Genomic DNA, 16787 nt, shown 5'->3' on the forward strand with positions numbered 1-16787 from the left:
ATTTTATCTCTTAATCTGTATTCATAAGATAGAGGTTACTTAAACCCTCAGTTATTGATAGACATAGCTGACGTTCTGGTTGTAGTATTGGTTCTAATTTGTGTTATGATCAATGCAAAAGGCAATGGCTGTTTGTTAAATGCAGTAATCAAGTGTAAATTTGTACACTACCAATCTTCGTAATCAGGATGTACAGCTTGTAAGTCATTCTTGAATCAGTTAACTGTGTTACGTGCACTGACACCAGTGTGGCATGTTTACAATTTTTGCTGACCCAGTAGATTCTTCAAAGCAACAGAGCAATCTTTCATGCATTCATTTTTTGCTAGTGTAATTAGTGCAGTCAAATAATTTACAGGCATGCTATGTATCACTACTTAAAATGCCAGCTAACCATCCATGAAACCAATAATCTATCTCTGATTACATATGTTATTTTTGTTTAGTAAACAAAACTCACTGACAATGGCAAAGATATTTTGCCAAGAATCTGCATAAATTGAAGTAATGGAAACATACCTTACAGGAGACACATAACTTCACTTACTTTTAAAAGATGTATAATCAATGACATACAAAATTACTCTAATTTGACTCCTGAACAATGTCTCCCACAATCATTTACGTGTGTTTCTGTTTCTTTTTCTTTCCAGACCTTCAAACAATGGAAGAACAAACATCAGAAAATAAAATTGAACTGCTGGACCTCATACCTTTCTGCAATTATAGTATAGAAGTGAAAGCCTACACTCGAAAAGGAGATGGTGCAGCAAGCAACCCAGTTTTCTGTCGAACACAAGAGGATGGTACATTGTTTTCAGCTATTTAATTACTATATTTTGTATTGCTATTTTGTGAATGAATTACTGTTTGAGACCTCCATATTTTCTAGCAGTCAATTCTACTTGAGCAAGTGACACTCATATTAACAAATATCACACACAAAATTGTCATTTATTAAATATCATTATCTCTTACTCTCTTTCCTTTTAGTTTTTCCTCAAAATTACAACATATCAGTTCCGCACTGTCGCCTGATAAAGTAAGAGCCTACGGAATATCAGACCAGCTGTGTGGCTAGATTGAAGAGTTTTTAGCAAACAGAACACAGCATGTTGGTATCAATGGAGAGACGTCTACAGACGTTAAAGTAACCTCTGGCGTGCCACAGGGGAGTGTTATGGGACCATTGCTTTTCACAATATATATATATATATATGACCTAGTAGATAGTGTCGGAAGTTCCATGCGGCTTTTCGCGGATGATGCTGTAGTATACAGAGAAGCTGCAGCATTAGAAAATTGTAGCGAAATGCACGAAGATCTGCAGCAGATAGGCACTTGGTGCAGGGAGTGGCAACTGACCCTTAACATAGACAAATGTAATGTATTGCGAATACATAGAAAGAAGGATCCTTTATTGTTCTATTATATGATAGCGGAACAAACACTGGTAGCAGTTACTTCTGTAAAATATCTGGGAGTATGTGTGCAGAACGATTTGAAGTGGAATGATAATATAAAATTAATTGTTGGTAAGGTGGGTACCAGGTTGAGATTCATTGAGAGAGTCCTTAGAAAATGCAGTCCATCAACAAAGGAGGTGGCTTACAAAACACTCGTTCGACCTATACTTGAGTATTGCTCATCAGTGTGGGATCCATACCAGATCGGATTGACGGAGGAGATAGAGAAGATCCAAAGAAGAGCGGTGCGTTTCGTCATAGGGTTATTTGGTAACCGTGATAGCGTTATGGAGATGTTCAGCAAACTCAAGTGGCAGACCCTGCAAGAGAGGCGCTTTGCATCGCGGCGTAGCTTGCTCGCCAGGTTTCGAGAGGGTGCGTTTCTGGTTGGATATCCTACACTATTATAGGAGATTTAAAATGAAGCAGTTAAAAATAGCTGTTAAAAGGCCACTCACAAATAAAGCCAAAAATATTACAGGAATAGAAATCTACTAAAAATTAATCGGGCTTATATAACATAAAACAATTATCTGCAAGGAAAAAAAAAAAAACCATTTTCAATATTATTTTCAATAACAAGTAATGTGTACTTACAATTTAAATATTTCAATTATGCTGGTCCCAAGGATTTCTTGTAACATTCAAGTACCACCTCAAAACACATAAAAATTTAGAAAGTTGGCAGAGGAGCAAACTTTTGAATTTTTCTTATAATTTCACTATTTATGAAACACAAACATTGTCATAATGCAGTTATCTAATTTTTCAAAGTCTTTATTTGTTCTTCAAGTGCAAACACTTCTTTTGTAGCACTTTCTAAAATTTTCAAACACTTTGATTCCGACTCTTTCACTACTGAGTCTTTTTTTCCTTTTTTATAAAATGCTCCTCTGCAAGGTGGTATTCTTTGAGTTGATTACAATATTCTACATAATGTGAGTGTACATTCCTTGTGCTGTGAATAAGAAATTTTGGAATATCCAAGTTTTCAATATCGCCTGTATTGGACACAGCATCACATATTTGGCTATGTTTAACAACTGATTTCTGCCTCATGTTTCGAAAGAGGCATTCACCATTAATTGAAAAGCCCCTTTCAATGTTAACATTTACATGGGAAAGACTACAAACTAATTTCATGACAACCATCAAATTTTGGTATTTATCATTAAGGATATCCCACTAGAAATAATCGTCTCTTTTTTTTTCAGAATTGCTGTGTTCTTTAAAATAATTGATAAAATGTGGTAGAGAGTCAGATTCTCGAATCCATGCCTTATATTATCTGATGCAGTTCCACTTGGGTGATTACTTTCTGTGAGAATACAAAGCAGCCTATCAAGAAGTAATTTTGCCAAACTGATGTTTGATACAATTAAACCTGGGTCAAGACACATAACTGCATGTGTCAGTGGGTAGTTGAAGGGTGACCTGTTATTAAGTTTCATGACAAATGTTTGAAGACTTGTCTTACATTCTTGTCAGAACTTAAGAATATTGACAGTTCTTACATTCGAACTGGTTTCTTTAATTCTTTGCGGGTATCAAAACTTAGAATTATGTTTTTTGCTGGTAACAGTTTTTTTCTTCCTTGGCAGGAGCTAAGTTGATTGATGTGCTTTTTTTTAATACCTTGTGGAAACAAAGTAAAATGTCATGTCGCTGTTGATGGACGAAAATATACTAGAGAACAACTGGCAGTAATAACTTGTTATAGGAGCTGAATATGGAAGATGGCTTTGGTTGTTGTAACTTCACTTGGATGTCATCCACCGATTTTGGATTCCAAATAGTACCTGAAATTAGAGGGGCATTGGTGGAAGTCCTCATGGTTTTTGTAACAGTAACTAAATGAGAAACATTGTTAAATATGCACTGTTATCAGATCTTTATTCAGTTGGTATGATTCTGCATAAATCATCAAAAATTACTTCCTCGCAAATGTTGTTACTTTCCGGTATGCTTATGAATGTGACAGAAGAGTGATCATAGCAGCAATTCTCTGCAGAGTGCCCTTTTTGAACTGTTCTTTTACTGCTTGCTTCAAGCATTCATCAAGCAGATCTCAGCCTGGTACCTACCGAGATGTGTAACAATTTGATAGTCTTCTGCACTGACCACCCAATTTTTTTGGAAAAACTCACAACAACAAGCAAAAATTTAATACATTTTGGCTCTGTACACCAGACACAATATGTAAACATGCACTAGTGTCTTGCAGCAGTGAGTCAGTAACATGTATTGGCCGCCTGAAAAACTGTTTCCTTCGATCCCATCGCTACGGGTATTTATTTCCATATTTCATAAGAGGTTTCAAAATGGCGTCCACAAGCAGCAACCAGAAATATATTTTGAAAACATGTTTCAAGCTCAGTGTATATGCACCTTCAGAACTCATAATGACCCTGAACCCTATGTATCTCTTTTTCATTAATGCAGAACAATAACGATTTTCTTAACATCAACAAATTAAACCAACCGTTCCAAAAACATACATTTAACCACCAGCAGAGAACATAGTAGAGGGTAATGAACTAAATACTGAGAAAAAAAGAAAAGAAAAAATGTAGAATAAGTTCAAATCAACATGAATGAGATTTAAATTCACGTGTTATCATGTGAATGCAGAGCTACCTAGTTTCGTGTTTACATACAGTAATCTGCTATATCAGTTTTAGTTTACATGAGACGCATATTGCATTTTATGTTGACTTCAGATCATATGTTGAAAAAGCTTATTTGCTAAGGTTGACTGTGAAAACACCTTGTAAACATGTAATATTGATTGATTTTTATTTGGTCCCATTTGATTACATTTTGTACAAAGTGTGTACTTGTAATACAGGACAAGTCAATTTAAACCTACTTTCTTGCAATATTGAACCTATTTTTTACTATGTAATACATCAAAGTGGTAATACTTATAATAATGTTGCATGTATTTTTTACCCATTTTTCAGGTCCTGAAAATTATTTACATACTACATTATACTCATATTTATTTTTTTCTCTCAGTATTCATGTTCTCAAGTAATTTACATATCATAATACGTTCAATTAGTTACAGTACCTCTATATCAGTAATAGTAACAGTTTTCATTCATTGATACACATACTCTTCTACACTGTAAAATTCTTTTTCCATTAAATAATCATTTAAAAGTTTTTGGAATGTCTTTTTGCTCACATCGTCCTGCAAACTCTTTGGAATGCACTTCATGAGTTTGACACCCACATATCGAAGACCTTTTTCAGCAACTTTCAGTCATTGTTGTATAGCTGGCCTTTATTTCTTGTTTCATATGTATGAATATCTGCATTTCTTTCTAGTACTGCATATCCTTTTATTAATGATATTATTGTTTTGTAAATGTATAGAGATGGAAATGTCAGTATTTTTAGACTATGGAAGACAGTTCTGCATGAGTCTCTTTGTTTCTTGTTCAAGACGGTCCTAACAGCTTTCTTTTGCAATGTAAATATTCTTTTTGTATTTTTGCTGCTAGAATTTCCCAAAACAGTAATTCCATATTGTAGGTATGGCTCAAATAGAATATAATACGCTGCACATAGAAGATCCTTGTTGGCATAAAGTGCAAGCTGATTCATAACATATATTGCAGTGCTTAATTTAGTAAACATTATCCACATGTTGATTCCACTGGAGCTTATTGTCAACTGCAATCCCCAAAAATTTACTAGTGGTATCTTCTCCCAGTCTTGTTTCATCTATGAATATATCTATGTGTTCTTCCTTTTCTCTACTTATGAACACCATGAACATTGTCTTTTTTTAGATTTAAAATTCATCTAGTTTCTGTTTCCACATAATGCTCTCTGCTGCTGATGTATGATTTTATCCACTTGGCTGCATGTCCATGAATACCATAGCTTTCAAGTTTTTCAATAAATGAAATGTTGTACTGAAAACACTATTTTTACCTCACCTTTCTTACAACAATTCGAACGTGACAATAAAATTTAATGACTGGAGCATATTAACTTCTAAGAAAACCATTATTTAACAATACAATTGTTACAATGCTGCAATGCAGGTCTCTGTTCCCTTTGATTGGACATTGGTGCCAACATTGGCCAATATTTATTAGACGATGATGACACAATCAAGACAACTTTCAGTTTAACTCAGATGCAGCCAACGTAAACATATATGATGCATGGATTGTGGCCATTGCATTTGTGCTTCTGAGTGTTAATAATTATATTGTGTCACTGCAAAACAAAAAGAAGAAAAACATATAAAAGATGTTGGTGGGCTGTAAGACTTCACGTTTTGAAATCAGTAGGTTTTAAATAAGGTATAAAATTGTACACATATGCACATGAATGTATTTCTTTCTGTTAAAGTTCAATTAACTCAAACACTCCACTATTCATGAGATTATGATTTGAATAATCCTACCTGGAAGTACAAGTGGCATTCAGTCAACCTCAGGTTTCGAAACAAGAGGCAAAACTACATAGTGACAATGTGTGGTCACCATATCGATACTAGCTACAACACCCTTTGATGTTTGGTTGAAATACTGACAAACGAAGCTGTACAAAGACTGTGGCCAATATTCGTAGAAGTATTTACTCGAATCTAAGCCGCACCTGAAAAATGAGACTCGAAATCAACAAAAAAAATTTCCCCAAATCTAAACCGCACCTGAAATTTGAGACTCGAAATTCAAGGGGAGAGAAAAGTTTTAGGCCACACCTCCAAATCGAAACAAAATTGGTCCATTGTAATATGAGACACAATTTAGGTCGAATGAATGACGATACAGCTACAGTAGGTTCGAGTTGTAAGCTTAGCAGTTAAACTTTACGAGGTAGCCATTGCTATGCGTCACGCGCTCCGTCCGTATTTATACGGGTACGTTTCCTTTTTCACATGCTTCGTCTGGTTTGAATTGATTGCTTATTTTGCTTTGATCTGGTAAGTGCCGTTCCCTTTGTTATAGGTGTTTACGTCACTCTAAACTGAAAATGCATTACTGTACTGTCATGAATTGTTTGTCGCATTCTGATAATGGGTGTTTACGGCCTGTACTCGCTCGCGGAATGGCTTGTTTTCGTGGGCGCTACCACCGCTTACAATAAAAAAAAGAGCGGAATCGATTCATAGCAAAACAATGGCAAGAGACTGCTATTTGTTGTTACTTACACTGCTGCTTTCTTTGATAATGATCAACATATGAAACAAATAATAGACTGCTTTTGATAGAAGGCATTCTGAACGAGAGTTTAGCGAAAAATTTTCTCCGTTTGAAAATCTTTGCAGACGCCTCTTTAGTACATTACATTCTGCACAGAAATTAGTCATCTTAGATTTAAAAATCAAGTCAATTGCCGTGCTTCATTTCTGACTGTATCACTATTAGGCATAAGAATAATACACGGCAAAATATTTATATTCGTATTATTCTTATGGCGAAGAGAATACTGTATGTGATTCACAATTCATTAAAGTTCCTATTAGCAACCATCTCTTCTCACAGGTAGGAAAAAATTCAGAACGTAGGGTTGACCATATTGACAAAACATCACAGTCTTGCCAGTCGGATTTTCATAGTACATTCAACATTGAAATGCTGCTACATTCGAAGATGAACAATATGGAATTTGTATTTACTTTGTGGATAATGTATAAAATGCAGTGATCGAAACTCGGGGCGGAGAAGAAGGCTCGTCTTCCACCCTTTTTTTTTTTTTTTTTTAATTTATTTACTGACGCGGAGGTTTTGGCGCTAGTATTTACCTTTGTGCCGGCAAAGCATGCCTATGCAGCGCTACATATATTCGACGACGGAAATCAGTTGTGGCGGCACCTACCAACATTTTTCACAACTTCCGCTTACTTTGCACTCAATTCTAAGCCGCAGGCGGTTTTTTGGATTACAAAAACTGGAAAAAAAGTGTGGCTTAGATTCGAGTAAATACGGTAGCCTTGAAACATTAGGTATTTTAAAATTTGTGGTTTATAAAGCTTGATAAAATTTAATTACAATGCTAAGTTAAAAACACAGAATTCCCGGAGATTTTATGAAGTTTCTGAAATCCCCTGAGATTTCCCTGATTTTTTTTTCAGGTAAAATGTAATTCCCTGAGAGTTCCTGATTTTCCAGAAGAATTGCCACTCTGATTTGTGTACCATGCACATGACCTAGTCTAAGAACAGTCATGTATGTCTGTACAGGTTCACGGTTCTTTGGGGAGAAGGACCGAAAGATGTGTAAGAATTAGTGGAAACCACACTGAACATCTCCTGTATTGTCAACAAACAAATGGCTATCATAGGATAATGTCTCATAACACAACAAGAATTTGTTTTTGGACTTACATTTATTGGACCTTCACTACAATCTTTTGCGTATATCTGTGGTGCTGTGCACTACACATTCAATTGGCACTTTACTAATTACGTAACATAAGTAAATTTATTACATCTGAAAAGTATTTTAAACATAATAATACTACTACATTTTGTGGTTTCTGGATGTAATTACACGTAATTCTAAAAAGTTGGATATAATGAAAGAGACACACTATAATGCCATACCATATACCAGTAAGTAAATAGCCTACCTATTTTCAGCTGTGGGACATTCTGTTGTCAGGTTTTCTTTTTGAATCTGTTGTTGAGAATTCAACTATTTAAGTTCTGGGTTATCCACATCAACAGTAAGTACCAATCATTTGCAGTTGCTGCCCCTACCTTTCCAGTGTTGAAATCTCGTTCCACATTCCATCTGTTGTTGTTGCATTTATTGGTCACCCTCTACGGTTTTTACCCTCCACACTGCCCTCCAGTACTAAACTGGTGATCCCTTGATACCTCAGAACATGTCCTACCAACTGATCCCTTCTTCTAGTCATGTTTGTGACGTTCACCTGCTTTATTATCTCATTGATAGTCTTCGGTGTCGACATACTGTGTTGTTATAGTAGCTGAAAAATGGGGGATGGAAGTGCAACACTGATTATTGAAAATGATGTAGCCAGCAGTTGCAAAGTTGCATTTCACAGTTCTTTACTTTAACTGTCCACAACACCCCCCCCCCCCCCCCCCCCCAAATGTTACACATTTATATGAGCATTTAACTATTGGCAAATGTTGATAAGCAGGCAAACATCAGCATGTTGCTACCATAGTTTACTGTTGCATATCTATGATCAGTAGAAACCAAACAACACAGTTCACAATTCTTGCAGAATAATGCAGTACGTATTGAACAGACACTGTCATTGTTTTAACACACGGCCTATTTGTATTACACTTATTTCACAGTTAAGTTGATGCATTGTTGTTGATCTAATCAATTCGGGTTCCTCATCTGAATATTGGCCACAGACTGACTGTCTCAGGACCAAAAATCAGGCCTTTGTATATCATCATAATAATAGGTACTGAAACTATACATTGTTTGAAGTTTAATTTACAGAAATTACAATTAAAACATCAGTCATTAAATTAACCAAATACATTGAAAATTGGTTCTTTCTTAACAGTTTCTTCTACCACAAGGATTAAGCCAAATTATTTATTTAAATGATGAGATCAACAGATATAGTTATACAAAAACCTTTTGACAAAACTGGTAATTAATTTGGAATTAATTTAGGGCTGCTTTGCTAATTTGGTTTCAAATAGGGCCAAATAAATAATTAAAGAATGCCAGTGTTTCGTCTTCCAAATGTTTATAATTAGAACAGAATATATATTTGTTTATAAGTCAACAATAGAATTTAAGTCATGGAACAATTACTGATTTCACCCTTTAATGAAATATATTAACTAGAAATATTCAAAATAAATCATGAAATTAATTACATACACAAAACTAAGCACAACATTAGATCTAGTGCTATATTCTTTAAAACTGAGGGCTAACCTTTCTCTTTTATGAAAATTCAGATTATACTCATGTATGTTAATAATTCCTCAAAAACAAAAAAAAAACAAAAATGGATTTAAGGAGTCAGATGGCAAAACAAGAGAGGAACTAAAAAGATCCCAGCTTGCTTGATCACAAGTTGTGCAACAAATTCCTCTCATCTCCAGTTCTATTCATTAGTTACACGAACTACCCATCTAATCTTCAGCATTCTTTTGTAGCACCACATTTCAAAAGTTTATATTCTCTACTTGTCTAAACTAGTTATCGTCCATGTTTCACTTCCATACATGGCTACACTCCATACAAATACTTTTTGAAATGTTTTTCTGACATTTAAATCTATACTGGACATTAACAAATTTCTCTTCTTCAGAAACGTTTTCCTTTCCATTGCCAATCTACACTTTATATCCTCTCTACTTTGACATTCATAAGTTATTTTGCTCCCCAAATAGCAAAACTCATTTACTACTTTAAGTGTCTCATTTCCTAATCTAATTCCCTCAGTATCACCTGATTTAATTACACTACATTCCATTATCCTCGTTTTGCTTTTGTTGATGCTCATCTTATATCCTCCTTTCAAGACACTGTCCTTTCCATTCAACTGCTCTTTCAGGTCATTTGCTGTCTCTGACAGAATTACAATGTCACTGGCAAACTGCAAAGTTTTTATTTCTTTTCCACGGATTTTAATTCCTACTCCATTTTCCTTTGTTTCCTTTTACTGCTTGCTCAATATACAGATTGAATAACATTGGGGGTAGGCTACAACCCTGCCTCATTCCCTTCCCAACCACTGCTTCCCTTTCATGGCCCTCAACTCTGGTTTCTGTACAAACTGTAAATACTCTAGTGTTCCCTGTATTTAACCCCTGCCACCTTCAGAATTTGAGAGTATTCCAGTCAAGATTGTCAAAAAGCCTTCTCTAAGTTTACAAATGCTAGAAAAGTGGGTTTACCTTTCCATAATCTGTCTTATAAGATAAGTCATAGGATCAGTATTGCCTCACGTGTTCTAACATTTCTATAGAATTAAAACTGATCCTCCCCAAGGTCGGATTCTACCAGTTTTTCCATTTGTCTGTAAACAATTCGTGATAGTATCTTGCAACCGTGACATTCCACCTATGGAGTCCTAAATACAGCTTTCTACCTTACTGACAAAAAACTTATGTCATTGTTCATAAGTTTGTTGTTGGATTAACTTTTTACATTTTGTATTTTATATTATAGCTTATTGCCAAGCACTACGTGCTCGCACACACAGCGAGAGAGAGAGAGAGAGAGCTGATTTATGGTGTCTTCCTACTGATATGCATAGCTACTTATTTTATCATTATGATCTGCTGATTGAAATTTTATGGTCTTTTTATGTTGTAGAACAAAATAAAGCAAAGCTGGAAAGTTCTGAGACTGCAGAAAATTATTTTCAAATACATACATCAAAAAAAGTTTTGCATCAAATCGGTTCTGAGAGTTCCAGAACCTGTACAGAAAATTGGAATAGATATCAACATAAACATCATTTCCACCCTTCTTAGTGCTCACGAAAATCACACATTGCATTTTGTACCACCATACAGCGTGATCTTCAGAGGTGGTGGTCCAGAATGCTGTGCACACCGGTACCTCTACCACCCAGTAGCGAGTACTCTTGCACTAGTGCATGCTTGCATTTGTCGTGGCATACTATCCACAAGATCATCAAGGCACTGTTGGTCCAGATTGTCCCACTCCTCAATGGTGATTTGGAGTTGATCCCTCATAGTGGTTGGTGGGTCACATTGTCCACAAACAGCCCTTTACAGTCTATCCCAGGCATGATCAATAGGATTCATGTCTGGAGAACATGCCGGCCACTCTAATTGAGCAATGTCGTTATCCTGAAGGAAGTCATTCACAAAATGTGCACAATGGGGGTGTGAATGACTTGCCATATACTCCCAATACGGTTGCACTATCGGTCGGAGGATGGCATTCATGTATCGTACAGCTGTTATGGCACCTTCCATGACCACCAGTGGCATACGTCGGAACCACATAATGCCACCCCAAAACAGCAGGGAACTTCCACCTTGCTGCAATCACTGGACAGTGTGTCTAAGGCTTTCAGCCTGTCCGGGTTGCCTCCAACCACGTCTGACAATTGTCTGGTTGAAGGCATATGCAACACTCATCAGTGAAGAGAACGTGATGCCAATACTGAGCGGTCCATTTGGCATGTTGTTGGGCCCATCTGTACCGTGCTGCATGGTGTCGTTGTTGCAAAGATGGACCTTGCTATGGACGTTGGGAGTGAAGTTACACATCATGCAGCCTATTGCACACAGTTTGAGTCATAACGCAATGTCCTGTGGCTGCACGAAAAGCATTATTCAACATGTTGGCATAGCTGTCAGGGTTCCTTCAAGCCATCATCCGCAGGTAGCGGTCGTCCACTACAGTAGTAGCCCTTGGGTGGCCTAAACGAGGCATGTCATCAACAGTTCCTGTCTCTCTGTATCTCCTCCATGTGCGAACATCACTTTGGTTCACTCCAAGACGCCTTGTTGAAAGCCCTTCCTGGCACAAAGTAACGCGATCAAACTGCGTTATTGACCATCTAGACATGGTTGAACTACATACAACATGAGCTGTGTATGTCCTTCTTCGTGGAATGACTGGAACTGATTGGCTGTCGGACCCCCTCCATCTAATAACCGCTGCTCATGCATGGTTGTTTACATCTTTGGGTGGGTTTAGTGACATCTCTGAACAGCCAAAGGGACTGTGTCTCTGATACAATACCCTCAGTCAACGCCTATCTTCAAGAGTTCTGGGAACCAGCGGGATGCAAAACATTTTTTGATGTGTGTATAACATTCAAAAACTTTTCGTGAATTAAGTTAATTTGCATTTCTTTCCATAACCAGTCATACAAAAATGTTTGTTTTATGATATATAGACTTACAGTGTAATTTATTCCAGTTCCAAGTGAACCAGAAGACATAAAGGCACTAATAATGGATTCCAGAACAATTCTTCTTTCCTGGAAGCCTCCCAGATATCCAAATGGAAGAATCAGAAAATACAAGGTGTACTTGAAGTCACTGGATGGTGTTAGCCTGGTCTGTACTGCATATGTGTTATCCACTAAATTACGAACATTATTAAACAAACTGGTCTCAGTTAACATTTGTAATGAATGCCTTACCAACACTTATTCCTTCCTTATGTTCAGACGAGTTTCTCTTTGAAATTACGTTGCCACTCTTTACTTCAGTGAAGTAAATAATTACATACATTTAGCTCTACAAACTGTACTTCCTTCTGACCTTACTTAAATATTTCTGTTACATGGGAATGACAGTCCTCTTTTAGTTACTATTGTCATATAAAATTACTTCATCTTTTTCTCCTTTCTGTTTGTTGTACAGGAAAGAGATCAATATGATTTGCCCTCAGAACAGACCTATTATAGTATTAGCCACTTGGTTGCACATCACAGATATGAGTTCTGGGTGACTGCCAGTACTATTGTTGGTGAAGGAACTTCATCGAGGCATGTTGTGCAGTCAGCAGTTAACCATGTCCCTGCTCGTATTGCCTCATTTGGTGGGCACGTCATAACTGTATGGAAAGAAGAGCTCAAGTTGCCATGCTTAACAGTTGGACAACCAAATCCACACATTCAGTGGAAGAAAAAGTAATAAATCTTCAACAGTTTTACATCAAATAATATCTTAGGCATTAAGGTGAAAAAAATTAGATATACGGTCATGTAATAATGCAGAGGTCTTATATGTTGACAGCGCCAAGAGAATCCATGAGGACAACCATTTGCAAGTAAATTCTGAAGGCACACTTCATATAGCCTCAGTACAAATTACGGATGCTGGGAATTATTCATGTTCAGCTGAAAATATTTTTGGGAAAGAAGAAATCCAATACATTGTTTCTGTGCAAGGTAAGGTAACAATATGGATAGCCAACATGGCATAATGCAATATTCTCATAATGCATTACAAACAAGACTGAGTGATGAATATAGCTCTTAAAGCAATACATCTAGCTTGGGTGACGATAATGTTTTAAAATTTTTAGTTGAAGAACATATGAATCACAGGAAGAATGAAATCTTACCTGCCTCTTTGCATGCTGTGATTAATCTAATCTTTGTGATCCTCCTCTAAGTGTTATGTAGTGTGTTGTAATGTGTTCCAAGATTAAAGTTGGTTCTAGAACCTTTCTAAGTAAGTTTTCATGGGATGGTTTGCATCCATCTTCAAGCATCTTCATAACACTCTCCCATGGGTTGAATGAAATTATGGCCATCCTTGCAGCCCTTCTTTGTACCTGTTCAACATCCCTTGTTAGTCTTAATTGGCATGGGCCCCACACTTGAGTATTATGCTAGGATGTGTAGCAAGAGTATTTTGTATTAAGTCTCCTTTGTAGATTGATTACATTTCCCTAGTATTCTTACAATGGACTGGCAGTGTGCCACCTGCTTTACCTACTATTGAGATTACATGAACATTCCATTTCATATCATAGTTAATTGTTGAACCAATGTGTTTGTATGAGTTGACCAATTTCAGCTGTAACTGACTGATATTGAAGTCATAGGATATTACATGTTTTCATTTTGTGAAGTAGACAGCCTTATGTTTCTGAACATTTAAATCAAATTGCCAATCTTTCCACATCCTGAAATTTTATCAAGGTCAGAGTGAATGTTTGTGCTGCTTCTTTCAGACAGTACTTCATTATAGATAACTGCATCATCTGTTAAAAGTCTGAGGTTACTATTAATATTGTCTGCAAGGTACTTAATATAGTACATGAACAGCAAGGGTCCAACAAGCTTCCCTGTGGCACACACAAAGTTACTTCTACATCTGTTGATGACTATCCATCTAAGATAACTTGCTGTGTCCTACCTACCAAAAATCCTGAATCCAGTCACAGATTTAACTTAGTATTTTTTATGATCATACTTTTGATGATAAGCTTAGTCAAATGCCTTTCAGATATCTGCATCCACCTGTTTGCCTTTATCCATAGCTTTCACGATATCATATGAGAAAAGTGCAACGTGGGTTTCGCATTATAAACATTTTTGGAATTCCTGTTATTTGACATGGATGAGGGCATTCTATTCAAGATATCACATTAAATTAGAGCTCAGAATATGTTCTAAGATTCTACAACAAATACACATCAAGGGTATTGGATGAATTAGGTATGATTTTTGTGTCAGGTATCTATGGTAGATTATAGCTAACTCAACCATCATTTTAGTATAGAATCTGATAGAGATGCCATCAAGCACTGGTGCTTCATTTAGTTCTAACGATTTCAGCTGTTTCTTAGTGCCATTGGCACTAGTACCTGTTTTACTCATCTTTTGTGTAGTATGAGGATGAAATTGGAGTAATACTCCTAGGTTTTCATTTGTAAAGGAATATTTGAAAACTGAGTTAAGCATTTCCACTTTTGCTATACTAGTCTCAATTTACCGTATTTACTCGAATCTAAGACGCACTCGAATCTAAGCCGCACCCGAAAAATGAGACTCGAAATCGAGGAAAAAAATTTTCCCGAATCTAAGCCGCACCTGAAATTTGAGACTCGAAATTCAAGGGGAGAGAAAAGTTTTAGGCCGCACCTCCAAATCAAAACAAAGTTGGTCCATTGTAATACGAGACACAATTTAGGTCGAATGAATGACGATACAGCTACAGGAGTTTGGTTCGAGTCGTAAGGTTAACAGTTAAGTTTTACCAGGTAGCCATTGCTATACGTCAGGCGCTCCGTCCGTATTTATATGGGTACCCTTCCTTTTCACGTGCTTCGTCTGGTTTGAATCGATTGCTTATTTTGCTTTGATCAGATAAGTGCCGTTTTCTTTGTTATAGGTGTTAACGTCACTCTGAGCTGAAAATGCATTACTGTACTGTGTAATGCATTGTTTGTCTCATTCTGATAGTGCGTGTTTACGGCCTGTCGCCGCGCGCATGGCTTGCTTTTGTGCGCGCTACCGCCGCTTACAATTAAAAAACAAGAAAAGAGAGGAATCGTCTCACTAGCGAAACAATGGCAAGAGACTACTATTTGTTGTTACTTACACTGCTTTCTTTGATAATGATCAACAAGAACCAAATAATAGACTGCATATGATAGAATATGTTCTGAACGAGATTTAGGCGAAAATTTTTCTCCGGTTGAAAATCTTTGCGGCCGCTTCTCTAGTACGTCAAATTCTGCACAGGAATTAGTCATCTTAGATTTAAAAATCTAATCAGTTGCCGTGCTTAATTTCTGACTGTATCACTATTAGGCATAAGAAAAATACGAATGTAAACATGACACGATACGTATATTCTTCCGCGTTTGCTGTTGTCTCACTCTAGTTTCGTAGTTTATTAGGCAGATAGGATTTAAATGAAATAGCAGCAAACACGAAAGAATACGTGGCATAATGTTTACATTCATATTATTCTTATGGTGAAGAGAATACTGCATGTGATTCACATTTCGTCAGGTTCCTATTAGCAACCACCTCTTCTCACAGGTAGTAAAAAATTCAACACGTAGAATGGCCATATTGACTAACATCCCAAACAGTCTGGCCAGTCGGATTTTCGTAGTACATTGAAATTCTGCTACATTCGAAGATGAACAATACGGAATTTGTATTTACTTCGTTGGATAAGGCGGAGAAAAAAGCTCGTCTTCCACCTTTTTTGTTTTTAATTTATTTACTGACGCAGAGATTTTGGCGCCAGTATTTATCTCTGTGCCTACAAAGCATCCCCTTGTAGCGCTACATATATTCGACGGCAGAAGTTAGTTGTGGCGGCACCTACCAACATTTTTCAGAACTTCCGCTTGCGTTGCACTCGATTCTAAGCCGCAGGCGGTTTTTTGGATTACAAAAACCGGAAAAAAAGTGCGGCTTAGATTCGAGTAAATACGGTAAGTTCCTTTCTTGTCCATGAGCAACAGGACACTATCACTGGTGCCACAAACAGCCTTTACATATGAGAAGAATTTCTTTGAATTTAGTGAAAAATCATTTGACAATATTGCGCTACAGTACTCACTGACAGTTCCACATATTGCTCTCTTGACAGTCAAATGTGTTTCATTCAACATCTCTGCATCTATATGCCTTTGCTTTGTTTTACATCTATCAGGCAGTAGGCTTTGTTTCTTTAGCAGTTTCTTTACAGTGACTGTATACCATGGAGGGTTCCTCTCACCATGAACTGCTCTATTGGGGAGATATATTATGATGTATTGTAATTATTTTTTAAAACTTGGGCTGTATTTCCTCTTCATGCTTCTGCCCCAAGCTAAAAGTTTGAAGTTCCTCATTAGGTATGAGACCACTGCTGCTTTATCTGATTTACTAAAGATATAT

General features: G+C 36.7%; 1 protein-coding gene across 1 annotated transcript in view; it reads left to right on the forward strand.

The window, feature by feature from the left end:
• Nucleotides 1-16787, forward strand: part of LOC126158058 (Down syndrome cell adhesion molecule-like protein Dscam2) — a 222721-nt gene that overhangs the window by 151888 nt on the left and 54046 nt on the right. Inside the window, exons 14-17 of the mRNA XM_049916417.1 lie at nucleotides 654-806; nucleotides 12347-12486; nucleotides 12796-13064; nucleotides 13171-13325. Coding sequence (XP_049772374.1) covers nucleotides 654-806; nucleotides 12347-12486; nucleotides 12796-13064; nucleotides 13171-13325 — 717 coding nt within the window. The remainder of the gene's footprint in view (nucleotides 1-653; nucleotides 807-12346; nucleotides 12487-12795; nucleotides 13065-13170; nucleotides 13326-16787) is intronic.

This window comes from Schistocerca cancellata, chromosome 2, assembly GCF_023864275.1.
Source record: "Schistocerca cancellata isolate TAMUIC-IGC-003103 chromosome 2, iqSchCanc2.1, whole genome shotgun sequence".
Taxonomy (NCBI): domain Eukaryota; kingdom Metazoa; phylum Arthropoda; class Insecta; order Orthoptera; family Acrididae; genus Schistocerca; species Schistocerca cancellata.